The 18303-nt window shown below is 33.1% G+C and overlaps 3 protein-coding genes across 6 annotated transcripts in view; 2 read left to right on the top strand and 1 right to left on the bottom strand.

Moving 5' to 3' along the window:
• The window catches only part of LOC116777276 (rabankyrin-5), a 40791-nt gene extending 36803 nt beyond the window's left edge, over window positions 1-3988 (top strand). For both annotated transcript variants that reach the window (XM_032670732.2, XM_061526066.1), the window contains 4 exons: window positions 252-364; window positions 2382-2504; window positions 2866-2990; window positions 3201-3988. In XM_032670732.2, the coding sequence (XP_032526623.2) occupies window positions 252-364; window positions 2382-2504; window positions 2866-2990; window positions 3201-3330 (491 nt within the window). In that variant the 3' untranslated portion in view covers window positions 3331-3988. The remainder of the gene's footprint in view (window positions 1-251; window positions 365-2381; window positions 2505-2865; window positions 2991-3200) is intronic.
• Window positions 3989-4055: 67 nt separating this feature from the next.
• LOC116777281 (cytochrome b-c1 complex subunit 6, mitochondrial) lies at window positions 4056-5188 on the bottom strand. The gene is made up of 3 exons (XM_032670739.2): window positions 5054-5188; window positions 4873-4958; window positions 4056-4348 (listed from the first exon to the last, which is right to left on the bottom strand). The coding sequence occupies exons 2-3, from the start codon at window positions 4951-4953 to the stop codon at window positions 4175-4177; spliced, it is 255 nt and encodes an 84-aa protein (XP_032526630.1). The 5' UTR covers window positions 4954-4958; window positions 5054-5188; the 3' UTR covers window positions 4056-4174.
• Window positions 5189-5550: 362 nt separating this feature from the next.
• LOC116777275 (histone-lysine N-methyltransferase SETD1) lies at window positions 5551-18056 on the top strand. 3 transcript variants are annotated; one of them, XM_061526180.1, is made up of 29 exons: window positions 5551-5928; window positions 6076-6309; window positions 6705-6954; window positions 7556-7729; window positions 7877-8031; window positions 8365-8478; window positions 8716-8803; window positions 8916-9041; window positions 9655-9770; window positions 9870-10021; window positions 10468-10607; window positions 10722-10877; window positions 11127-11244; window positions 11350-11534; window positions 11631-11837; window positions 11968-12177; window positions 12250-12365; window positions 12710-12830; window positions 12995-13079; window positions 13154-13287; window positions 13557-13669; window positions 13783-14035; window positions 14390-14534; window positions 14820-14955; window positions 15101-15386; window positions 15591-15777; window positions 16144-16250; window positions 16490-16684; window positions 16791-18056. In XM_061526180.1, the coding sequence occupies exons 2-29, from the start codon at window positions 6077-6079 to the stop codon at window positions 16962-16964; spliced, it is 4476 nt and encodes a 1491-aa protein (XP_061382164.1). In that variant the 5' UTR covers window positions 5551-5928; window position 6076; the 3' UTR covers window positions 16965-18056. The 3 variants fall into 3 exon arrangements, with proteins under 3 accessions (XP_061382164.1, XP_061382163.1, XP_061382165.1); XM_061526179.1 differs by having other exon boundaries at window positions 5551-5960; XM_061526181.1 differs by lacking the exon at window positions 8916-9041 and having other exon boundaries at window positions 5551-5960.
• The last annotated feature ends 247 nt before the right edge of the window (window positions 18057-18303 follow it).

Below are 18303 nucleotides of genomic sequence, written 5' to 3'. Positions count from 1 at the left end.
AGCTAGCATAATAAATCCACAAAAAAGATACTCATTTGATTAGATTTTACCAATGTCGGTAACAAAAAATTTACTTTTTATTTTTTGATTGTTGTCGCTACTGAGAGTCGGCGTAACGTAATACAGGTTGTATAGCCGACAAGCCAATCCGATCAAAGTCAATTGATTTTGAAGATTCAGGGAGTTTGTTGAATCAGGCACCGTTATATGAAGTTTTACACTGTAATATAAAAAAGTACTTATTTTCTTAGGACGTAATCCATTACACGAACTATGTTGGTGCAAGAAGGACAACGCGGCGGCCATATGCGAGATATTTTTGGAATTTATGCCAGACTACCCGATCAACAGGACTGATTTACAGGTAATAAACAATCAAAGGATGCTTCATATATCCAGGGATCTATACTAATATTGAATCGCATTTTCCCGATAGCCGCTACAATCATTTTTTTTTTGCTTGTACTAGTCTAGAGTTTTAAAAAAATATGGAAGATATATTCAAATATATCTTGACTTCGAGAACTTCCGCTTTATCAGCTTAGACCGCGGATCCATACTAATATTTAATCCCATTTTCTCGCAAGCCAAATAATTATAACCAAATTTTTTTCTTACTTATACAAATCTAGAGTTTAAAAAAAAATGTCAAAGATTAATTCAAATATTTCCGTCCGTCGAGAACTTCGGCTTTATAGAGTTTGTTGTTAACGTGGACGATAAATGATATCTTATCAGACCCGAGTTGGACTTATATGTTAATGAGACCACAATGGTCTGATATATCACTGAGCAAAGAAAACTTATTAGATTTATCCAAGAAAAAAGTTATTATATATTAAAAGAAACAATAATTTGACATTTTTAACTATTTATCTGAAAAGTTTCAAGAAGTCTGGCCGATTATTTTTATTCTAAAACCAATCAACAAGAAAGAACAACATAAAGAATAATCAGTCAGATAAAACTTAAAAAATTCGACACCAATGTTGAAAGTGGTGTACATCTCATATATTACAAAAAAAAAATTCTCACACTGTAAGAAAATTGCGTCAAGCCACTAAGAAAAAAATCCTTTTTAAAATTTTAGGCTGATACCATTTCTAAAACACAATTCACGAGAAATAAAACGAGAAAATAACTGCTGCAACAGCAAAAATTTTCGCTCAATTGTCCTTTAAATAGGAGATAGGAATTAAAAAAATCAAACGATCTAAGACTTCTCGAAAGTCCATCTTTTCAAAGGGAATTTTGAATTTAGAACTAAATAAATGGAACTAGAATTCCTACTCCAAGTCCATTCGTGAAACGATTGTGACAAATGTTTTTTATTTATGTTTGCTATTCGCGAAGCAAAGACATTTTGACGATAACTATAAGACTCTTAAATAAAATTAAAATCTAAACAATAATTTCTTTATGTATTTGGAAGTGAAATCAATATTATATCCATTAAAACAGTATGTCATAAAATTATCACTATTTTAATTTGTAAATAACTATTAAGTTGACAATTTCCTGCCCGAACTATAATTTTTTTTTTTAAGTAATATCTTTTTAGAGGCATCTGTGTTAAGTTCTATAAAATTATAAAATGTATTAAGAAAAATTTTATACATATTACCGGATGCTATGTTTCCTAGATAGAATCTTCTGGAGTAACAATACAGGTGGAAAAAGCACAAATTTTATCTATTATTATATAATATTTTTTTATGATATATAGCTTAAAAATTAAAAATACCTTCCCCTTAACATCAATGTACTATTTTATTTTGTTATAATGCATCTTTGTAATAATTAAAAGAATAATATGAAATGAAGAATAAAATACAGTGAAAATATTTAAAAATAATGACATATTTTATCAAAATATATATTAATTAATTAATAAAGGTGAGAAGATATTTAAAAATAATTTCCTTTTTTTGTCAATAACATAACAAACAATTTAATGAGATTTTTGTAAATCAGAGTTTACAGATCGTGAGACAGGCGTTGTCGCTTAGGGCTTAAGTGTGGTTAGAAGCTCTTTCGGAGGACAACAATGAATGAGTACTTGTAACTTGTCTACATAAATCTTTTATACTATAAATCGGTTAATACATATCTTTATATAAAAAGAAAGTTGTGTTGGTTACACTATTTAGAACTCAAGAACAGCTGTATAGTTTTTGCTGAAAATTGGTGAAGAGATAGCTTAGAACCAGTTAAGGGACATAGGATACCTTTCATCCAATCGAAAAAGCAAAAACTAAGTTGATAAAATCGAAAATGTTCTTGTCAGTCATGGGTACATTTATTATACTGAAACTAACGCGGACGAAGTCGCAAGCAAAAAAAGTGTGTGATGAAAGTTGAGCTCATATAACTTGTCCCAGGGTAACACGCCGCTCCTACTGGCTTACATGAACGGTCAGGGTGCTGTCTGTCGAGTGTTGGTTAGAGCTGGAGCGTGTCTGGCCATGGAGAATAAGGAAGGCATCTCTATATTTAATTATCAGGTATGGTATACGGACGATTAAAACTTTTACATTCAATGCAAATGTTATGTAGAAATTGACTTAAGCATTAATTCTCATGTGAATGTTTAATAACATATAATTAAATTAAATATTACATTGAGTAAATTTAACCGAGGTAAAATTTTTAGATTAAATTAGTAATTAATAATGTAATGTAATTAAATTAGTAATTAATAATTAATATATATTTAAAAGCTTTATTATTAGTGAATAATGTCGAACCAATAAAACAAAGATTCATTGTACTGAAAGCACTATTTTAGAGTTTTCATTCTCAGAGTGTCAGAACGAACACATACATTTTATAATCAATCTTAATACTCGGTACATATGAATGAAGGTGGCAACAAAACAGCTGTTGCACCGTCTGCTGGATGCTCTGCCAAGCGAGGCTCCGTGGGCTGACAGCGACCTCTGTCAGGAGTGTGGCACAAAGTTCACACTGACCATGCGCAAACACCATTGGTAACATAATCTGCTTGGTTATAATCATGCTTTGACTATGAACTCTCCCCTTATATTATATAATATCAAAATAGATTAATTGCCCAAATTATAGTCTAATTATACATTAGTTTTTTCTTCTTTATTGATAAAAACTGTGGAACAATTTATCTAAATTATTTCAAGCCGTATAAATTTTGAAAGTTTTGTTTTCATTTATTATTTTTCTAGCCGTCATTGCGGTCGAATGCTGTGCAACAAATGTTCCAGTCAAGATATACCGATACTCAAGTTTGGTATGAACAAACCGCAACGGGTCTGCGAAATATGCTTCAACGTTCTACAAGTCGGCGCTAGTTAGTTATTTAAAACATGTGATAATCTATATTATAACCAGATACGGCTTTTTATTGTTTTAATTATTATAGATGTTATTGAATTAAAACATTTTTAAAGTATTCCAAAATCGAATAGCGATTGTAGTTAAATAATGACACAATTCTATATTGCTGTTGAGTATGAAATTTTAAAACATTATTCCGAGTCACATTCAAATTATTCAATTACTGTACTGATCGTCTTAATAGAAGTATATTTACAATTCACGTCCATTTTGAAACAAGCTTTACTTGAATGTTTGATTTTTTTTTTATCTATGATTAATCATAAACGTATAATGCTATGCCAAAGTCATAGTGCTTTTATTTTTTGACCAATCTTTACTTATGGTAATTTTGTTTGTTACGTCATCACTTGTAACATTACTTCATAACGATAGTTTTGGTTAAAATTACTTGTTTGTAAGATATTATATGATTATTTTGTATTCACTTTAATTTAATCACCATATCATATAGTAAATATATTAAATTATGAAACTGTTCTCATATATCAACCTTGGCTTTTTAGCAAAGATATAATTTTTAGTTTGTTGGAACATTCCAAATTATTTCTAGTGCCATTTTTATTCATATATTTGTTGTCAAATTCTAAATTTTAATATATTATGTTGTAGATTCTATTGATTTTTTTTTTCCTGTAATTCCTAAGCATAAATGTATCCTTTTTATAATAAAAGATTGTAAGTGGAACAAAATGATTATTTATTTACATTATAAACTCAAACACACTGAATAGCATTTATTAAATAATTTCCTATTGATCTACTGAACATGGTGGCAAAATGGTAGGAAACTAAACTAAATCTACTTAAGCCGCTTGAAGAGGTCTTTGTTGACACACTTGTCAAGGGCATGAACGTAATCTATGAGTTCCTCTTCACAGGTCTCTGCGGTGTTTGATTTTGAATTCACACGATTATTGCATTCTTGGTATTTTGTCCAGAAGCTTTGAGCCTCCTGCTTTTGGCTACATTCATCCTATAATAAACACACATATTAATGATATCGTCATTAAAGCACAAAACTTCCAAATTACTGTACTTGTAAAAAGCTATCTATTTGTTAATTACTTTAATATTAATAAACTGTTACTTCACAAGCTACATTAATACTAATTAATATACCTTCTACGAAACGAAATATCCAACATTCTGAACAAATATAAAGTGTAACAATAATTAATAACTACGATTTTACAATTGCTTTACTCAATGTAATACAGACATGAAAAATCTAAAGTGATAAAAAAATTATAATAAACCAAGGTTACTTCATTTCTTTTGCATTGTTGCTGTAATAGAAAGTTTTAAATGAAAATTAAAAAAATTGTTATTAAATATATTTTTAATTAATTTAAATAAACATTTCCTAACCTTAAGATTAACATTTTCTTTGAAGATATTATATAAAACCATCTATTTATATTATAACTTTATTGAAAGGGGAAGAGATTCGAAAATACGAGTATTAATGTTACACAATACAATAAATATGATACATACCCTCAACGCCTGCTGAGGGTCCACTAATTCCTCCTCTTCTTCTTCATCAGCCTTCACCACAGGAATAAGTTTTTCAGCCATTTTACCTGAAATTTAATTAATGAATAAGAACTTAGTCACTTCTGAGGTAAAATTATACTTCAAAATAATGATAATATTCTATTTCATTAATAAAAATTACCAAAATCGATGATGCAACAGCCCTTCAGACCAAGAGAATCAATGAAATGTTGCCAGACTTATAAAAGACCAAAATATGTTCTCTGCTTATTGAGTTATTGATTGAGTTGTGACTTCACAGATTCTATTCTCTAGTTTTCGGTGAGGACCAGGTGACCACATAACTATCACACGTGTTATATTTTATAAAAGTAACAAAGGTGAAACAATCACGATAGTTAGTTAAATAAATATATGAATTACAACAAGAAATTTTCGTATCTAGAAATGAGAGAAAAAGTAATAAAAAAAATTAATAAACATTTTTATAAACTGACGTGTACCTATTAAGAAACTATTTGTGTTTTAAAAATTCTACAAAGTAATTATTTTATGCCCCAATTTTAAGGGTAACATTATATAATTTCAATTTTAATTTTATCTGTAGAATATTTTATAAACTGTGATCAAAATAGAGCAATAAGAAAAAATTCTTTATGGTGTGTGTGTGTTATCTATATAGTCAAATCAGCGTCCTATTAGCTGTATTTATTTTAACAATATACTATTAAAAATTGTATTTCTTCGATTAACATTTATTCTGTATTAAATATAATGTTTTAAACAAACAATTCATTTTCATAATTTAAACAATAAATGTGTCCAATTTCGTCATTTAGTAGAAATATCGTCACCATGGAGAGTGCTTGCTGTAAAAAAATATTTTATAATTCGATATTGTGTTAACTTAGTTCTGAAGCGTTTTTAAAATGTCTAATAGAATATTATTTGGTTTTATATTTTTTTCATAGCAATGATATTACTCCATTGTCTGACTAGGCTTCCCTAAAAACGGGAAATCTTAGACTTTTGCTTATTGTTTTAACAATTTTACAGGTTTGTTTTATGTCCGAACATCGTTCTTTTAGGTAGTATTTGTAAGGAATTTCTCATTTCTTACAATTACTTCACTTTCTGGCCAATTAATTGATTCTATTGTTTGAGGTTATGTACATTAAAACAATTTGTTATTTTATTTTTAAGAATGAATGGAGGAATGGAGCACAAAACACCAGGCCACAATGCAGTTCTTCACAAGGGACCTAAAAATTATAAACTTCTAATAGACCCATTCCTAGTAAAGGGAGCGACGAAAGTGTACAGATATGATGGTACTGTTCCTGGTACGTCTTACCCGTCGATACATTGCAGAGACCCGAGACCTCAACCGTCCAGAATATGGAATAAATTAGAACCAGCAGATTTACCGATACCTAGGTATTATATGTTCATTACTATTTGAAGAATAACATACAATATTTATGTATAATATTGCCTCGTAAAATTCTTATGAAAATTATAGTCAGTATGTTCTTATATTTTACAATGGTATGTAATAACCTATCTATTATGTTTGGTTATGTTATAAGTAATATTATAATATACAGTTATAATTATTGTTCTTGGTTGAGTTACCATTAGAACTGTGTCTCGTTACTTAAAAATTGTATAAATAATCTTGTAAAATTCTTTGCACCTTATAAAAATTTAGTATAAAAAGCTAAATGTACTGAGTGTATGATAGCTGTTGTTCGATACAGGCATAATTCAGTCAAGCTTAATGATTTGACGGCTCATTAGAATCAGTTATATTAGAGTATATTTTGTTTCAGGTTTAGAATTGATAAGAATTATGTTGGTGTTCCGCCACAGTTAGAAATAACTATTGTAAATTTGAATGATAACATCGATAAAGCTTTCTTGTCCGACATGATGAATAAAGTTGGACCTTATGAAGAATTGACAATATTTTATCATCCGATGACTAATAGGCATTTAGGTTTTGCTAGAATTGTATTTCAGGATGTCAAATATTCCAAAATATGTATCGAAAAATATAATGGAAAATCTGTCATGGGGCAGGTAATGTATTAGAATGTAATTTTGTACACATGACATTTCTAAATTGCATTATCTTAAGACAAAATTAATGTTACAAAATAAAATATATTATACCTATCCGCTAAATACAGTTATTTCAGAAAAGAGTGATACTGTTAGGTGTTTTTAGTTGATAGGTATTAATTTTAAATTCAGGCCACATAATGCATATTCAGATTAGGCTGCTTTATCATTGCCATAGTTAACCTTTTCAGTTTTTTATTAACTTCCATAGCAGAATTTTTTAAGAAATAATTTTTAAGTGGCATTAACCTCATGTAGTAAAAAAAATTAACACAGTGTCATAATATTTCAGCTGTATTAAATTTATCTCAAAAATGTTATCAGCAGTCATTATCTGATTTAATGTTAAATTATTTTGTATGTTAATGATCTAAAGTTGTTAAGTTTTTATTATTTTCAAATCCAAGGAAATATATTTTCAATCAATTTCACATAATTATAATGTTACAGTTGAATTACAGTTTTTTAAAGTTAATATGCTATATAATAAACCATTTTATTAATTTGCCCTTAATAACAAAGAGAGACTAAAAATATATGTTATCACTATACTTTACAGGTACTTGAAGTTTTCCATGATTCATTTGGTAAGAAGTGTCAAGAGATGTTTGAAGATAAAACGGTGGAGAAAAAGCCCCAGCCGGCTCCGATCAAGCCTCCCGAGGATGCCCGAGTGGCCAAGCTAGATCCAGCTCTCAGCAAGAGATTAGAGGATAGCAAACTAGTTGATAAGGTCCATATAAGCATCTAGTATTATAAGTATAAATTTCAAAAATATTGCCATAAGATATTAGTAATAAATTTAAACAAACATGTCGCCATTTCTTAAAATTTACAACTTTATTTTGTTCTAATCAATATACATTATTTTAATGTTTAGGACCCATACCTTCGCAAGGAGCTGGAACACAATGACAGCAACACAAGATGGTCGGATGATGAAAGGGACAGAGAGTACAAACATCGCCTCCGCAGTAGAAGTGAGAGAGACAGAGATATTGACAGAGATAGAGATGGCAACAGAGAGAGAGAAAGGTAATAGCAGTCTTTCACATGTGTAACGTTATCATAGAATATAAAAATTTTATGACACATAAGCTGTATAACTCATGTATTGGCGTCGATTAAATCAATTTTATATACGCTGTGTTCATTTGGACGTTTTTTTTTTACAAGCCGACGTTGTAAAAGGAAATGTAAGCGAAGGTACGTTACAGTTATTAATTCTCATGGATATTCTAGATCTTTATATCCGAGTATACATAGACATGTAGATAGATTTAATTTTTATATGTTTATATGTGATTGTAGATAGTATTTTTTTTTAATAGTTTTGACAGTAATAGAAATGATTGTATATTTTTTCAGACACAGAGACCGCTATGCCCGTACCAGTGAACAGAGTGAGTCCTATTCCAGCGCCCACGTTGAGATACCGTACGCTCCAACGCCAGTACCATACGACCCATACTACCAGACCCCGTGAGTCAATTAATATAAAACTAACAATGACTATAAAAATTGTTCCTATGTGTATTTCAACATAGTATTTTAATTAATATCTATTCAGTTCCAGAATAAAATATAATATTATCATCTTAATGTCTAGTGCTGTTGTTATATCACAAAGAAATTCTAACATAATTTAAACAGGCAAGAATTATGTATTAAATATCCTCCAATCTTATATATTATTGAATGTAATGACTGTACATACAGTGGCTATGGATACGGCTACGGCACGAGCGCCGGCGCTGTTTGGTGGGGGGACTGGAGACAGCCGCACACCTCTCACCATCACTCACATGTGAGTACACAGAACAAACACATGTTACATAACTAACACAGATGTAGGTTTTATGTAGTGGAGATATTCTTAGAATCAATCATCTGATATACAATATAAGATATTCCTCAAGTCGGAGCAGAGCAGCAGCAGCACGTGGACGGCCGCGGGCGAGCCGACCCCCTCCCCGCGGCACACACCCCTCGCGGCCCCTCAAACCCCGTACACGCCCGCGCCCCCCACTCCGCTCCCGGAAAAGGTTGGACGTGACGACACTCGACTGCAGTCTTAGCGCTGTGACGTCACTAGTTTGTCACACGTCACAGTTTGTCCATAGATAAATTTATTGGAACTATTAGAAAAATAGCGATTTATTACATAGTGACTGCTGCTTGTTATGTTGTTGTTGATTTGTAGTATATTACCGACTTCCGCTTACTATCTGTATTGGGCATTTTTAAATGTAATAAATATGTTTTATTTTAATTCCAACAACATGTTTATATTTTGCGCTAGCATTATTCACTGATCTCTCATGCTGCTGTATTCTTATGCGTCGTCTTAAATTGGAGTTTTTTTTTTTTGGGTTTATTTATTAAATCATAAATCTCGTAGAACCGACATGTTAATTTTTCTCTTATTACATATATTCTACAAAAACCATTTATTATATCAAAATGTACAACAAAGACGGATGTCATGTGAATTTTTTTTTTATAATTATTTCTGTTTATATATCAGTAGCATGAACATTGATGTTTATTTCAGCACTGTAGTAATTTTTTTTTTATATGGTTTTTAGATGTATGTGTTTGTTTGTGCATTATTTTTATAATAACAAAGAAGTTTGTTATATCTGTAGCTGTTTCCAGGAGGTGAAGTGTAAGCCCGAGGAGCCTCTTCCTCCGAGTACGTCCGTCGTCAGCGACCCTGAGCCCAAGCCGCCTCCGCCCAGCGACGAACCCAAGAACGTCGACCTTGACACAAGGTTACATACATATATAGCATATATCATCTTCATTTATGTTATTCACCAGCTGGAGGTGTGTGTGCGAATGTTATGTATTAATAAATATACCTTTTACAGGATAGCTTTGTTGCTGAAGGGAGCCAGCGGCGGAGGGGGTCTGGCGCCTCCCTTCCTGTCTCTGGGAATGACCTCTGAAGAGGAAGACGAAGACAGGAAGCCTAGGAACATACCTGACCTGGACACACACAACCCGCCGTCAGACGATGAAGGTTGAATATTTATTATATAGAACCTTTTTTTGTATATACGTATTGTGTATTTAAAGTATATATTAACTTAAGATTATATCTATTAATGTTATCAGATGAGAATCGTTCTGTTTTAGCAATGTTTTGTGACATATCATTTCACATTTTTAGTCTTACTTAGTCTCCGTATCGTAACATTCACAATTGACAATTCAAATTTGAGGTTAGGGTGCAGCACTAGTAAACAGTTTTACCGGTATCAATAAAATACATGTAGTAATTTTTCTACTGTATTATTATATATTATGAAGTTTTTTCAAATCCATATAATTATTCGTGGAACCATAAAAAAAATTGTTATGTCACCGCTCGTTAATTCCTTTATCTAATTTAGTGTTATACGTTTTTTCAGTTATTTGTTAATTAAATTAATTTTATATTGATTTTTTTTTTTCTTTTTTTCATAGGTTCTGTAAGTGAGGATAGAGAGAGTATAATATCATTGAACCAGAATAGAGAAGTTAACCTGGAACCGTTGTCTAATACTCCTTCACCATATCTATCAAGAGAGTTCTATCTTGAATGTCTTAAAGCGACGGTAGAGAGGGTAAATAAAATATTCATTAATAATGCTCCATATAAAAAAAATATTAATTATTATACAAAATTAAATATAAACAGAATAAATACAAAATACATACTGATTTTTTTTATCGCATAGAAAGCAAAAGAAGAGGAACGCAAAAAGTTCCCGCCAATAGACAAAATAGGTTCCGATATATCGTCGTCTGAAGACGAACTGCTCACTGGGGAGGAACCACGACGTTCACCTGTTAACCCGCCCGATAGAGATCAAGATAATTTGGACGATGATCAGGTTCGTTGTACGACATAACATGACCCCCGCTGACGTCAGTATTATCAATTGTGTTGCCAGTTAGACACAATATAGAATATTACGAGGTCTAAAAAACTCATATATAGATAAGCATTATGAAAGAAATAGTTTTATTTTTGTTTTATAAGACAAGACGAAAATGACACTTGATAGAAATGTAATGATGTTTTTAACAACATATATTGGCTTCTTTTTGTACAACAAAACTGTATTTTTTTTATTGTACAGATGTCTTTATCGTCTCTGTCGTCAACGGAGGCCAAAATCGAGGAGCAAGTCCCCGCTGAGGCGTATTACTACCCGCCCGCACACCCGCATTACTATCAGGCGATGTGGCCGACAACTGGTACATAAACATAGATAACTCTAAAGAATAATAACACTATATTCCTATAATAATATGGTAACACAATACACTGAACGAATTATCTTTATAATCTTCTGCTCACAGCCTATCCCCCGGGTGCTGTGGGCGCCATGGGGTCGGTTGCCGCTATGGGGCCCGTGGGAGCGGTGGGCCCAGTGGGCGCGGTGGGCGCTGCATACCCAGCCGCCGGCGATATGTCATTGTATGCTGGTGGCTTCGCTCCTCCCGTGATACACAGCTACCCTCCACCACGCACCGTCACTCACGAGGTATATACACTAACTAGTATATTAAAATTACATAATTAAAAAAAAAACAAATTTTTTTATATAGTTATATGGCTTTAACTAATATTAATATTTCAGGAGCTCGACAACCCTTACTACCCAACAATCAATAGTGTGATAGAGCGCGTCACGACTGAGCTTAAACAAATACTTAAGAAGGATTTCAATAAGAAAATGATAGAGAGCACTGCCTTCAAGAACTTCGAGGTTTGGTGGGACGAGCAGAGTCGGAAGACGAGACAGACTGTGAAACAAACTAAAGAAGATGTCGGACAACCATTACAAGTAGGAATATATATAAAGAGATATTACATAATATTGGCTGTATATTTTTATTACCACAGTTTTAATGCCTATCGAATTAAAATATAATAAAGTAAAGTTCAGATTAAGATATAAGTTGTTTAATTCACAGGATGTATCAAATAAGAAGGAGGAATCGGTGGATTCAATAAAATCTATAATGGAGTCTAGAGATCTGGGTCTAGATCTAGGCGGGTACAGTGTTGGTATTGGTCTTGGTCTCAGAGCGACCATACCAAAGATGCCCAGTTTCAGGAAGAAGAGAAAAATACCTTCGCCTGTTGTTATGGACGAGGACTCCAGTAAGAGACTGAGTGATCAGGTAATATAGTAAGCCAGATACTATACGATGTCGCGATATCGAGAACGTTTTATAATGCTATCTTATGTATAGGAGGAAATCGTCCAGAACTCTGACGAAGAGAAGGAAGTACCGACCAGTCCTCGGAATAGGACAACAGGTTCATACCTCTCGACTGGCAGAAGAAGAGAGTCGAGCAGCTCATCGAGGTATTTGACTTGTTATATTACAGTACCAGATGATTTGACATTTCAGTGCTTTATTACTAACCAAAATAAAACTAACAAAAAAATATTTGTATCTTTATATTTTAATGTATGAACTTTCAACAAATTTCGTGTAATAATAATGTATGAAATCATTTTATAATATGAAAAACTGATTTTATGTCATATTTTTTATACATTTGTAACAACTATCATTACTACGTGGTACAAAATTAAAACTGAATTTCTCATCATTTAATCTATTTGACAAATTCTAAATAGGTTTTTCAATATGTATGTCAAGATGTTTATAATATGTTCTATATATGTATCTTGTTAATGTCCAGGTCTTCGTCGTCGTCATCTTCGCGATCCTCTTGGTCGGGCTCGGAGCGCTCTGTGAGGAAGGTCGCCCCAAGAATATACTCCGACACAGACGACTCGGACCTCGAAGACGCTGAAGTGCAGGTAGTTAATAATAATCTTATAATTACAACTTATCTTTCAGTTCTTTGTTCACCCGCTAGAGTTCAATTAAATCTAGAATTGTTTTTGTTTTAGCAAATTTATGTCTCAACACAAAAATATAATTTCCAATCGTGTTATTAAAAAGATATGTTATATCTTTTTAGCAAATCAAGTTGGTGTCCAACAAGGAGAGACTCAGGCGAGTATACTCATCGTCGTCGGACAGTGAGGAAGAACAGAGAAGAAGAGGTGAGCGATTTTTGGTCAAAGGTTATGAGAGATGACAATGAACAATGCTTATATTTATAAAATACACCTTACAGAAAAAACACCGATACCGGAGGTGGAAGCATCAGACGACCGCCTCGGTTCACCTATTCTGTCGCCGGAAGAGGAACCCAGAGATACAATACTCGATCGTGTATACTCGGACTCTGAGGAAGAGAGGGAATACCAGGTAGACTCATAATTTGTACACACACCATAATCACATCACTCATATCTATATATATACCAACTGTCTTCGTTAAAGACTATGTCAGTGAAGTAAAGTCTTAGAAGAGTATTAATTTATTGCAAATAAATACTCTCCCGAGGCAAAGAGGGCGCCTTCAACATTCTTAGTCCTATGTATACAGCATTTAAAGTCTCTCTCAATTGAATAGTACAAGTATGTTACTGTTTTTTTTTTTTTGTATAAATAATATAATTATCTTTTATTACTAGGAGCGTCGCCGTCGTAACACTGAGTATATGGAACAGATCGAACGAGAGTTCCTCGAGGAACAGCGTCGAGGACAACAGACCTCTGACACGGATGCACAGCAACAAAACGATAGGTAGATATGTGTATATAACTGAAGATTGTCCGCAAAAAATCTTCAATAGACAATAAAATTATAGATTTTGATACTTTGTGATAAAAATATTGTAATAACAAATTTACTTTCAGTATAACGGAACCGAAACAAGAAAAGAGCAGAAGTAGTCCAAGCAAGAACTATCTGAAATCACCTGAGAAGAATAAAATGGCAGCTGAGGGTGATGTCGAGGAAGGTGAAATAAGTTCAGACGAAGAACCTTTAGAAGTTAGAAGAAAGAAGGAGAAGAAACAGAAAAAGAAGACTGACAAGAGACGAAGAGTCACATCGGTCAGCGACCACAGCTTTACCGAGTCTGCGGTTAGCGTGAATGGCGTTAAGGAGGTTAGATTATTTTTTATTACTTTATAAAAAAACTAGAAAAATTAGGATTTTTTATGATAACGTTCTCAATAGTATTGAAATGGTATAAATATGTGCCTGTCGATAATTCAGGAGCAACAAATGTATTACAATAACTATATAACAACAAATAATGTCAATATTATTATGGAGCGGTTATTTTGTCCAGATGTTGGGCTTTAAAATAGAGAGACTTTCTGACACTCAAGCAAAAATATTATTCCATATAAAATATGCTCTTCGTATTTTTTAATATATTCCACTGATTTACTATAACTGGTAAAGGTTTCCTGTAAATGATATAGATAATTTGTATTAATGTGAATATATTTCCAGGCTAGCGGTGCTGTGTCGGAGACGTCTTCGCCTCAGTCGCAGGCGTCCCAGGCTTCTCAGGCGTCCCAAGTGGCGTTGGACCACTCGTACTGTCGCCCGCCGCCCACTGAACGACCTACCACTACACATCTACAACACGATCACGGTACAGCACTTTACTTATTGTTTTGTATATTGTATGGCTAAAAAAAGGTTTTTTCTCTTAGTCATTGACTGGGTTTTTGAAACTTTATATATATATGCGGTTCAAAATGATTCAAAAAAATTCTACAGACGAACACACGAACAACATACGAACGTATATATTTATTATACTTCCAAATTTAAAGAACTGAAAAAGTTGTTTACCGACCGCCTTAAATAGTGTTTGTAATCAAGGATTGAATGCATTACATTGAATATGTGACATAAACTGAACATAAATTTTAAGGTTACACTTGGATGGCTGAACCGGAACCGGAAGCAGAATCGCCACCAGTCGCCATGGAAGAGAAGAGACGGGAGAAGACGGAGAGACCGTACAAGAGAAAACATCAGAATAAAAAGTTATCTGAAATCCAGAATAAGTAAGTGTCTATAATAAACACTAGTTGACTTTTAAGATATTGTTCCAAATCATTCCTCTACAATTATATACTGTTAGCTGTAAATTAAACAATTTTTTAGTCAGCTATTAATTAGATAATTTATATATTTTCAATTCTCTTGTAGATTGTACGACGGTCGCGATGATTATAACCAGAAGTACTCGTCCGTGACATTCAAGCAGCGCGATATAATGGCGGAGGTCCAAGTGATGTACGAGTTCCTCACCCGCGGTATAGACAGAGAGGATATAGAGTACCTCAGGCGGGCATACGAGGCTCTGTTGGCGGAGGACGCTCAGGGGTACTGGCTCAATGACACCCACTGGGTCGAACATCCGCCCACTGACCTCACGTACTCACCGCCCAAGAAGAAATCCAAGCGATACAATAACATCTACGAGGACTTGCAAGTTAGTTGTGGAAAAATACATTGTTCTATTGGAATTGTAGGCTTAGATTTCTTAGCCAAAGAAATATATGAACCTTGTCTTTATAAGCACAGTTTTAAAGACTTCAAATGCTGTTCGGTACTTTTTAAATTTGTAAATAAATTACACTCTTCTTGTCTGTGAGAATTGTCAGAACCGATCAAGGAATTTTATAATCTGTGTCAGGGCCACTCGAGCGGTTCAGCACGTACGGAGGGCTACTACAAGATGGACGCCAAGTTGAAGGCGAAGTACAAGTATCACCACGGAAGAACCGCTGCGTTACCCCCGCCTGATGATAAGAAAGCCAGCAAGATGCAGCTGCTGTCGAGAGAGGCGCGCTCCAACCAGAGGAGACTGCTCACGGCATTCGGTTATGATCATTATTATACGTGGGACTTTCACAGCTGTTCCAACACTAGCTCCCATTACATTACACGGATACTATCTCTGCTTGAACAGATATTCAGACATTTATATTGCGTCAGATGTCATCTGTGAACATATATGCTGAATCCAACTTAATGTCGCTGTACATAAACTAGTAGGAATAGTGCCAAATGTACTTTTTCATTATGTAGAGTATATGTTTTATCCGTAACGTTTGGTCTATTTGTTTTTTTTTCTTTTTTTTATATATGATATATGACGGTTTAATTATTGATGTGTTGAATAGATAGCAATACAATAGGTACTGTTATTTATTTTTTTTCTTTATACTAATATTATAATTTTCTAGGAACCGACACTGACTCAGATCTCCTCAAGTTCAATCAGCTCAAGTTCAGGAAGAAACAGCTCAAGTTCGCCAAATCTGGTATACACGACTGGGGTCTCTTTGCTCAGGTAACGTAAATTAAAAACATTAATATTTTATTTGATAGTAAGAGAAAGTCCTGTCTTAAAAAAAATTATTTTTATACTATTTATTATATCAAAGAAAAATAAATATTGGATTACTTTTTTAAGTATATGTTTTATAAGGGAGGTTTCATTATTTAGTAATTATTGATCGTAAGAATGGTAATTTTGAATTAATACTTTACCTGTTTAGTGTCTGCTAATAATGTTGTGTGTACTACCAGGAGGCGATAGCGGCGGACGAGATGGTTATCGAATACGTCGGTCAAATGGTCCGTCCCATAGTAGCGGATGTCCGCGAGGCTCACTACGAGGCCACTGGCATCGGTTCTTCATACCTGTTCCGTATAGACTTGGACACTATTATTGATGCAACCAAGTGCGGTAACCTGGCGCGTTTCATCAACCACAGCTGCAATGTAAGACATAGATATATATATTCTTCTAGTTGTATTTAGCATAAGTAATTTGATCCTAACATTTTCTGTATTAAAAAAAAATCTTATATAAAAAAAATATTTTCAGCCAAACTGTTACGCAAAGATAATAACTATAGAATCACAGAAGAAAATCGTCATATACTCGAAACAGCCCATAGGAGTCGACGAGGAGATAACCTACGACTACAAGTTCCCGCTCGAAGACGAGAAGATACCTTGCCTGTGTGGAGCGCCGCAATGCCGTGGCTACCTTAACTAGCGCCGTAGATGTGTAGACTATTATAGAACCAATAAACAACTTTATACTAGTTTGTATTTGCAAGGAGTCACGATATATGTGACAGTTTTATATAACGTTTTCATTGGCTATTATATAGTTCTTGGTTTTAAACGACATGACTGTTGATAGGAACAGTTGTAGCTGTGAACTTCAAGGTAACTTAGATTAACATTTAAATTTAAGATTGGTGATAATTTTGACACTGTCATTAGTTGCTAACATTTTGCGAACCTAGTTGCCAAGGGGCTTGCAAAAATTTGATAACATAATCCAAGGTATATTTAAGGTAATGAGAATAATCAACAGTGCCCAGTCGGTCATTGTATGTACATCGAAATGTCGACTGAAATAATATATATAGCCGTCGATAAAATCTGCGCTTTTTTGTCATAGTACGTGTATAATATGAAATCTCAATATGTGTAGAGCCACGTGCTAGGAAATTGTCTGAATCTTGGTCTGTGACTGGATGTATATAATTCATATGGGAGCATTTCTTTGTACGTGGGTGACGTCCATAATAATCTTACATTACTTTAATGATTAAGAGAAAACGTCTAAAGGCCTTATGAATACCAGCTGAAAAACTTGCAGAACTGCCTCACAATATTAATATAAAGTAATGTATAAAAATAATAGTAGTAATCTGTGTGCTTGTGGCGTGTGGTTCTGATTTGTTATTTTTTCTTATATTCAATATGGAGAAATAAAACATTGTATGTAACGGGAATATAAAACTGTGTCTTGTATTATATATCATATTTTGACTGATACTCGAGATAATTAGGGCATAGATTTCTGAACTTGCATACCGTATAATTTTCGTTGTACATTATTTTGTGAATAACTATCTCTGCCGTTCGTCAGATTTTGTAGTACAGTTTTCAAGTACATTTCCTACTTTGTTATTTACTCTAATTGGGGAAGTTCTTTCATGTGTTTCAATAAATTAACCAACCCTCAAAGTGGGCTAAGCTGATTTTACTGAAATTTTATTAATCCTTCCAATTGCACTTCATACTATGTAATGTAAAGTATAAGATTGTAAATAAAGAAATTCCGACAATTTTATTCTATTTTTATTGTATCCCCTTTGGCCTTTAATTATATTACACCAAACGCTCTTAACTATTATTTACCAATTGAGATATAAAGGAAATGTTCATTAATATTTTAGAAATTTTCAGGAAAGCTACGATTACAAGGAACATTTGTTTTATTCTACTGAATAGGCATAAGAAAAATGCCGACTTCATTACGAACGGTTGTGATATGTTCATGGGACTATAATTATATATGCAATATGTAAATAAGGTCA

This window comes from Danaus plexippus, chromosome Z, assembly GCF_018135715.1.
Source record: "Danaus plexippus chromosome Z, MEX_DaPlex, whole genome shotgun sequence".
In the NCBI taxonomy this organism is placed as follows: Eukaryota; Metazoa; Arthropoda; class Insecta; order Lepidoptera; family Nymphalidae; genus Danaus; species Danaus plexippus.
The sequence above is the reverse complement of the archived record's forward strand: the minus strand, read 5'-3'. Positions and strand labels throughout refer to the sequence as shown.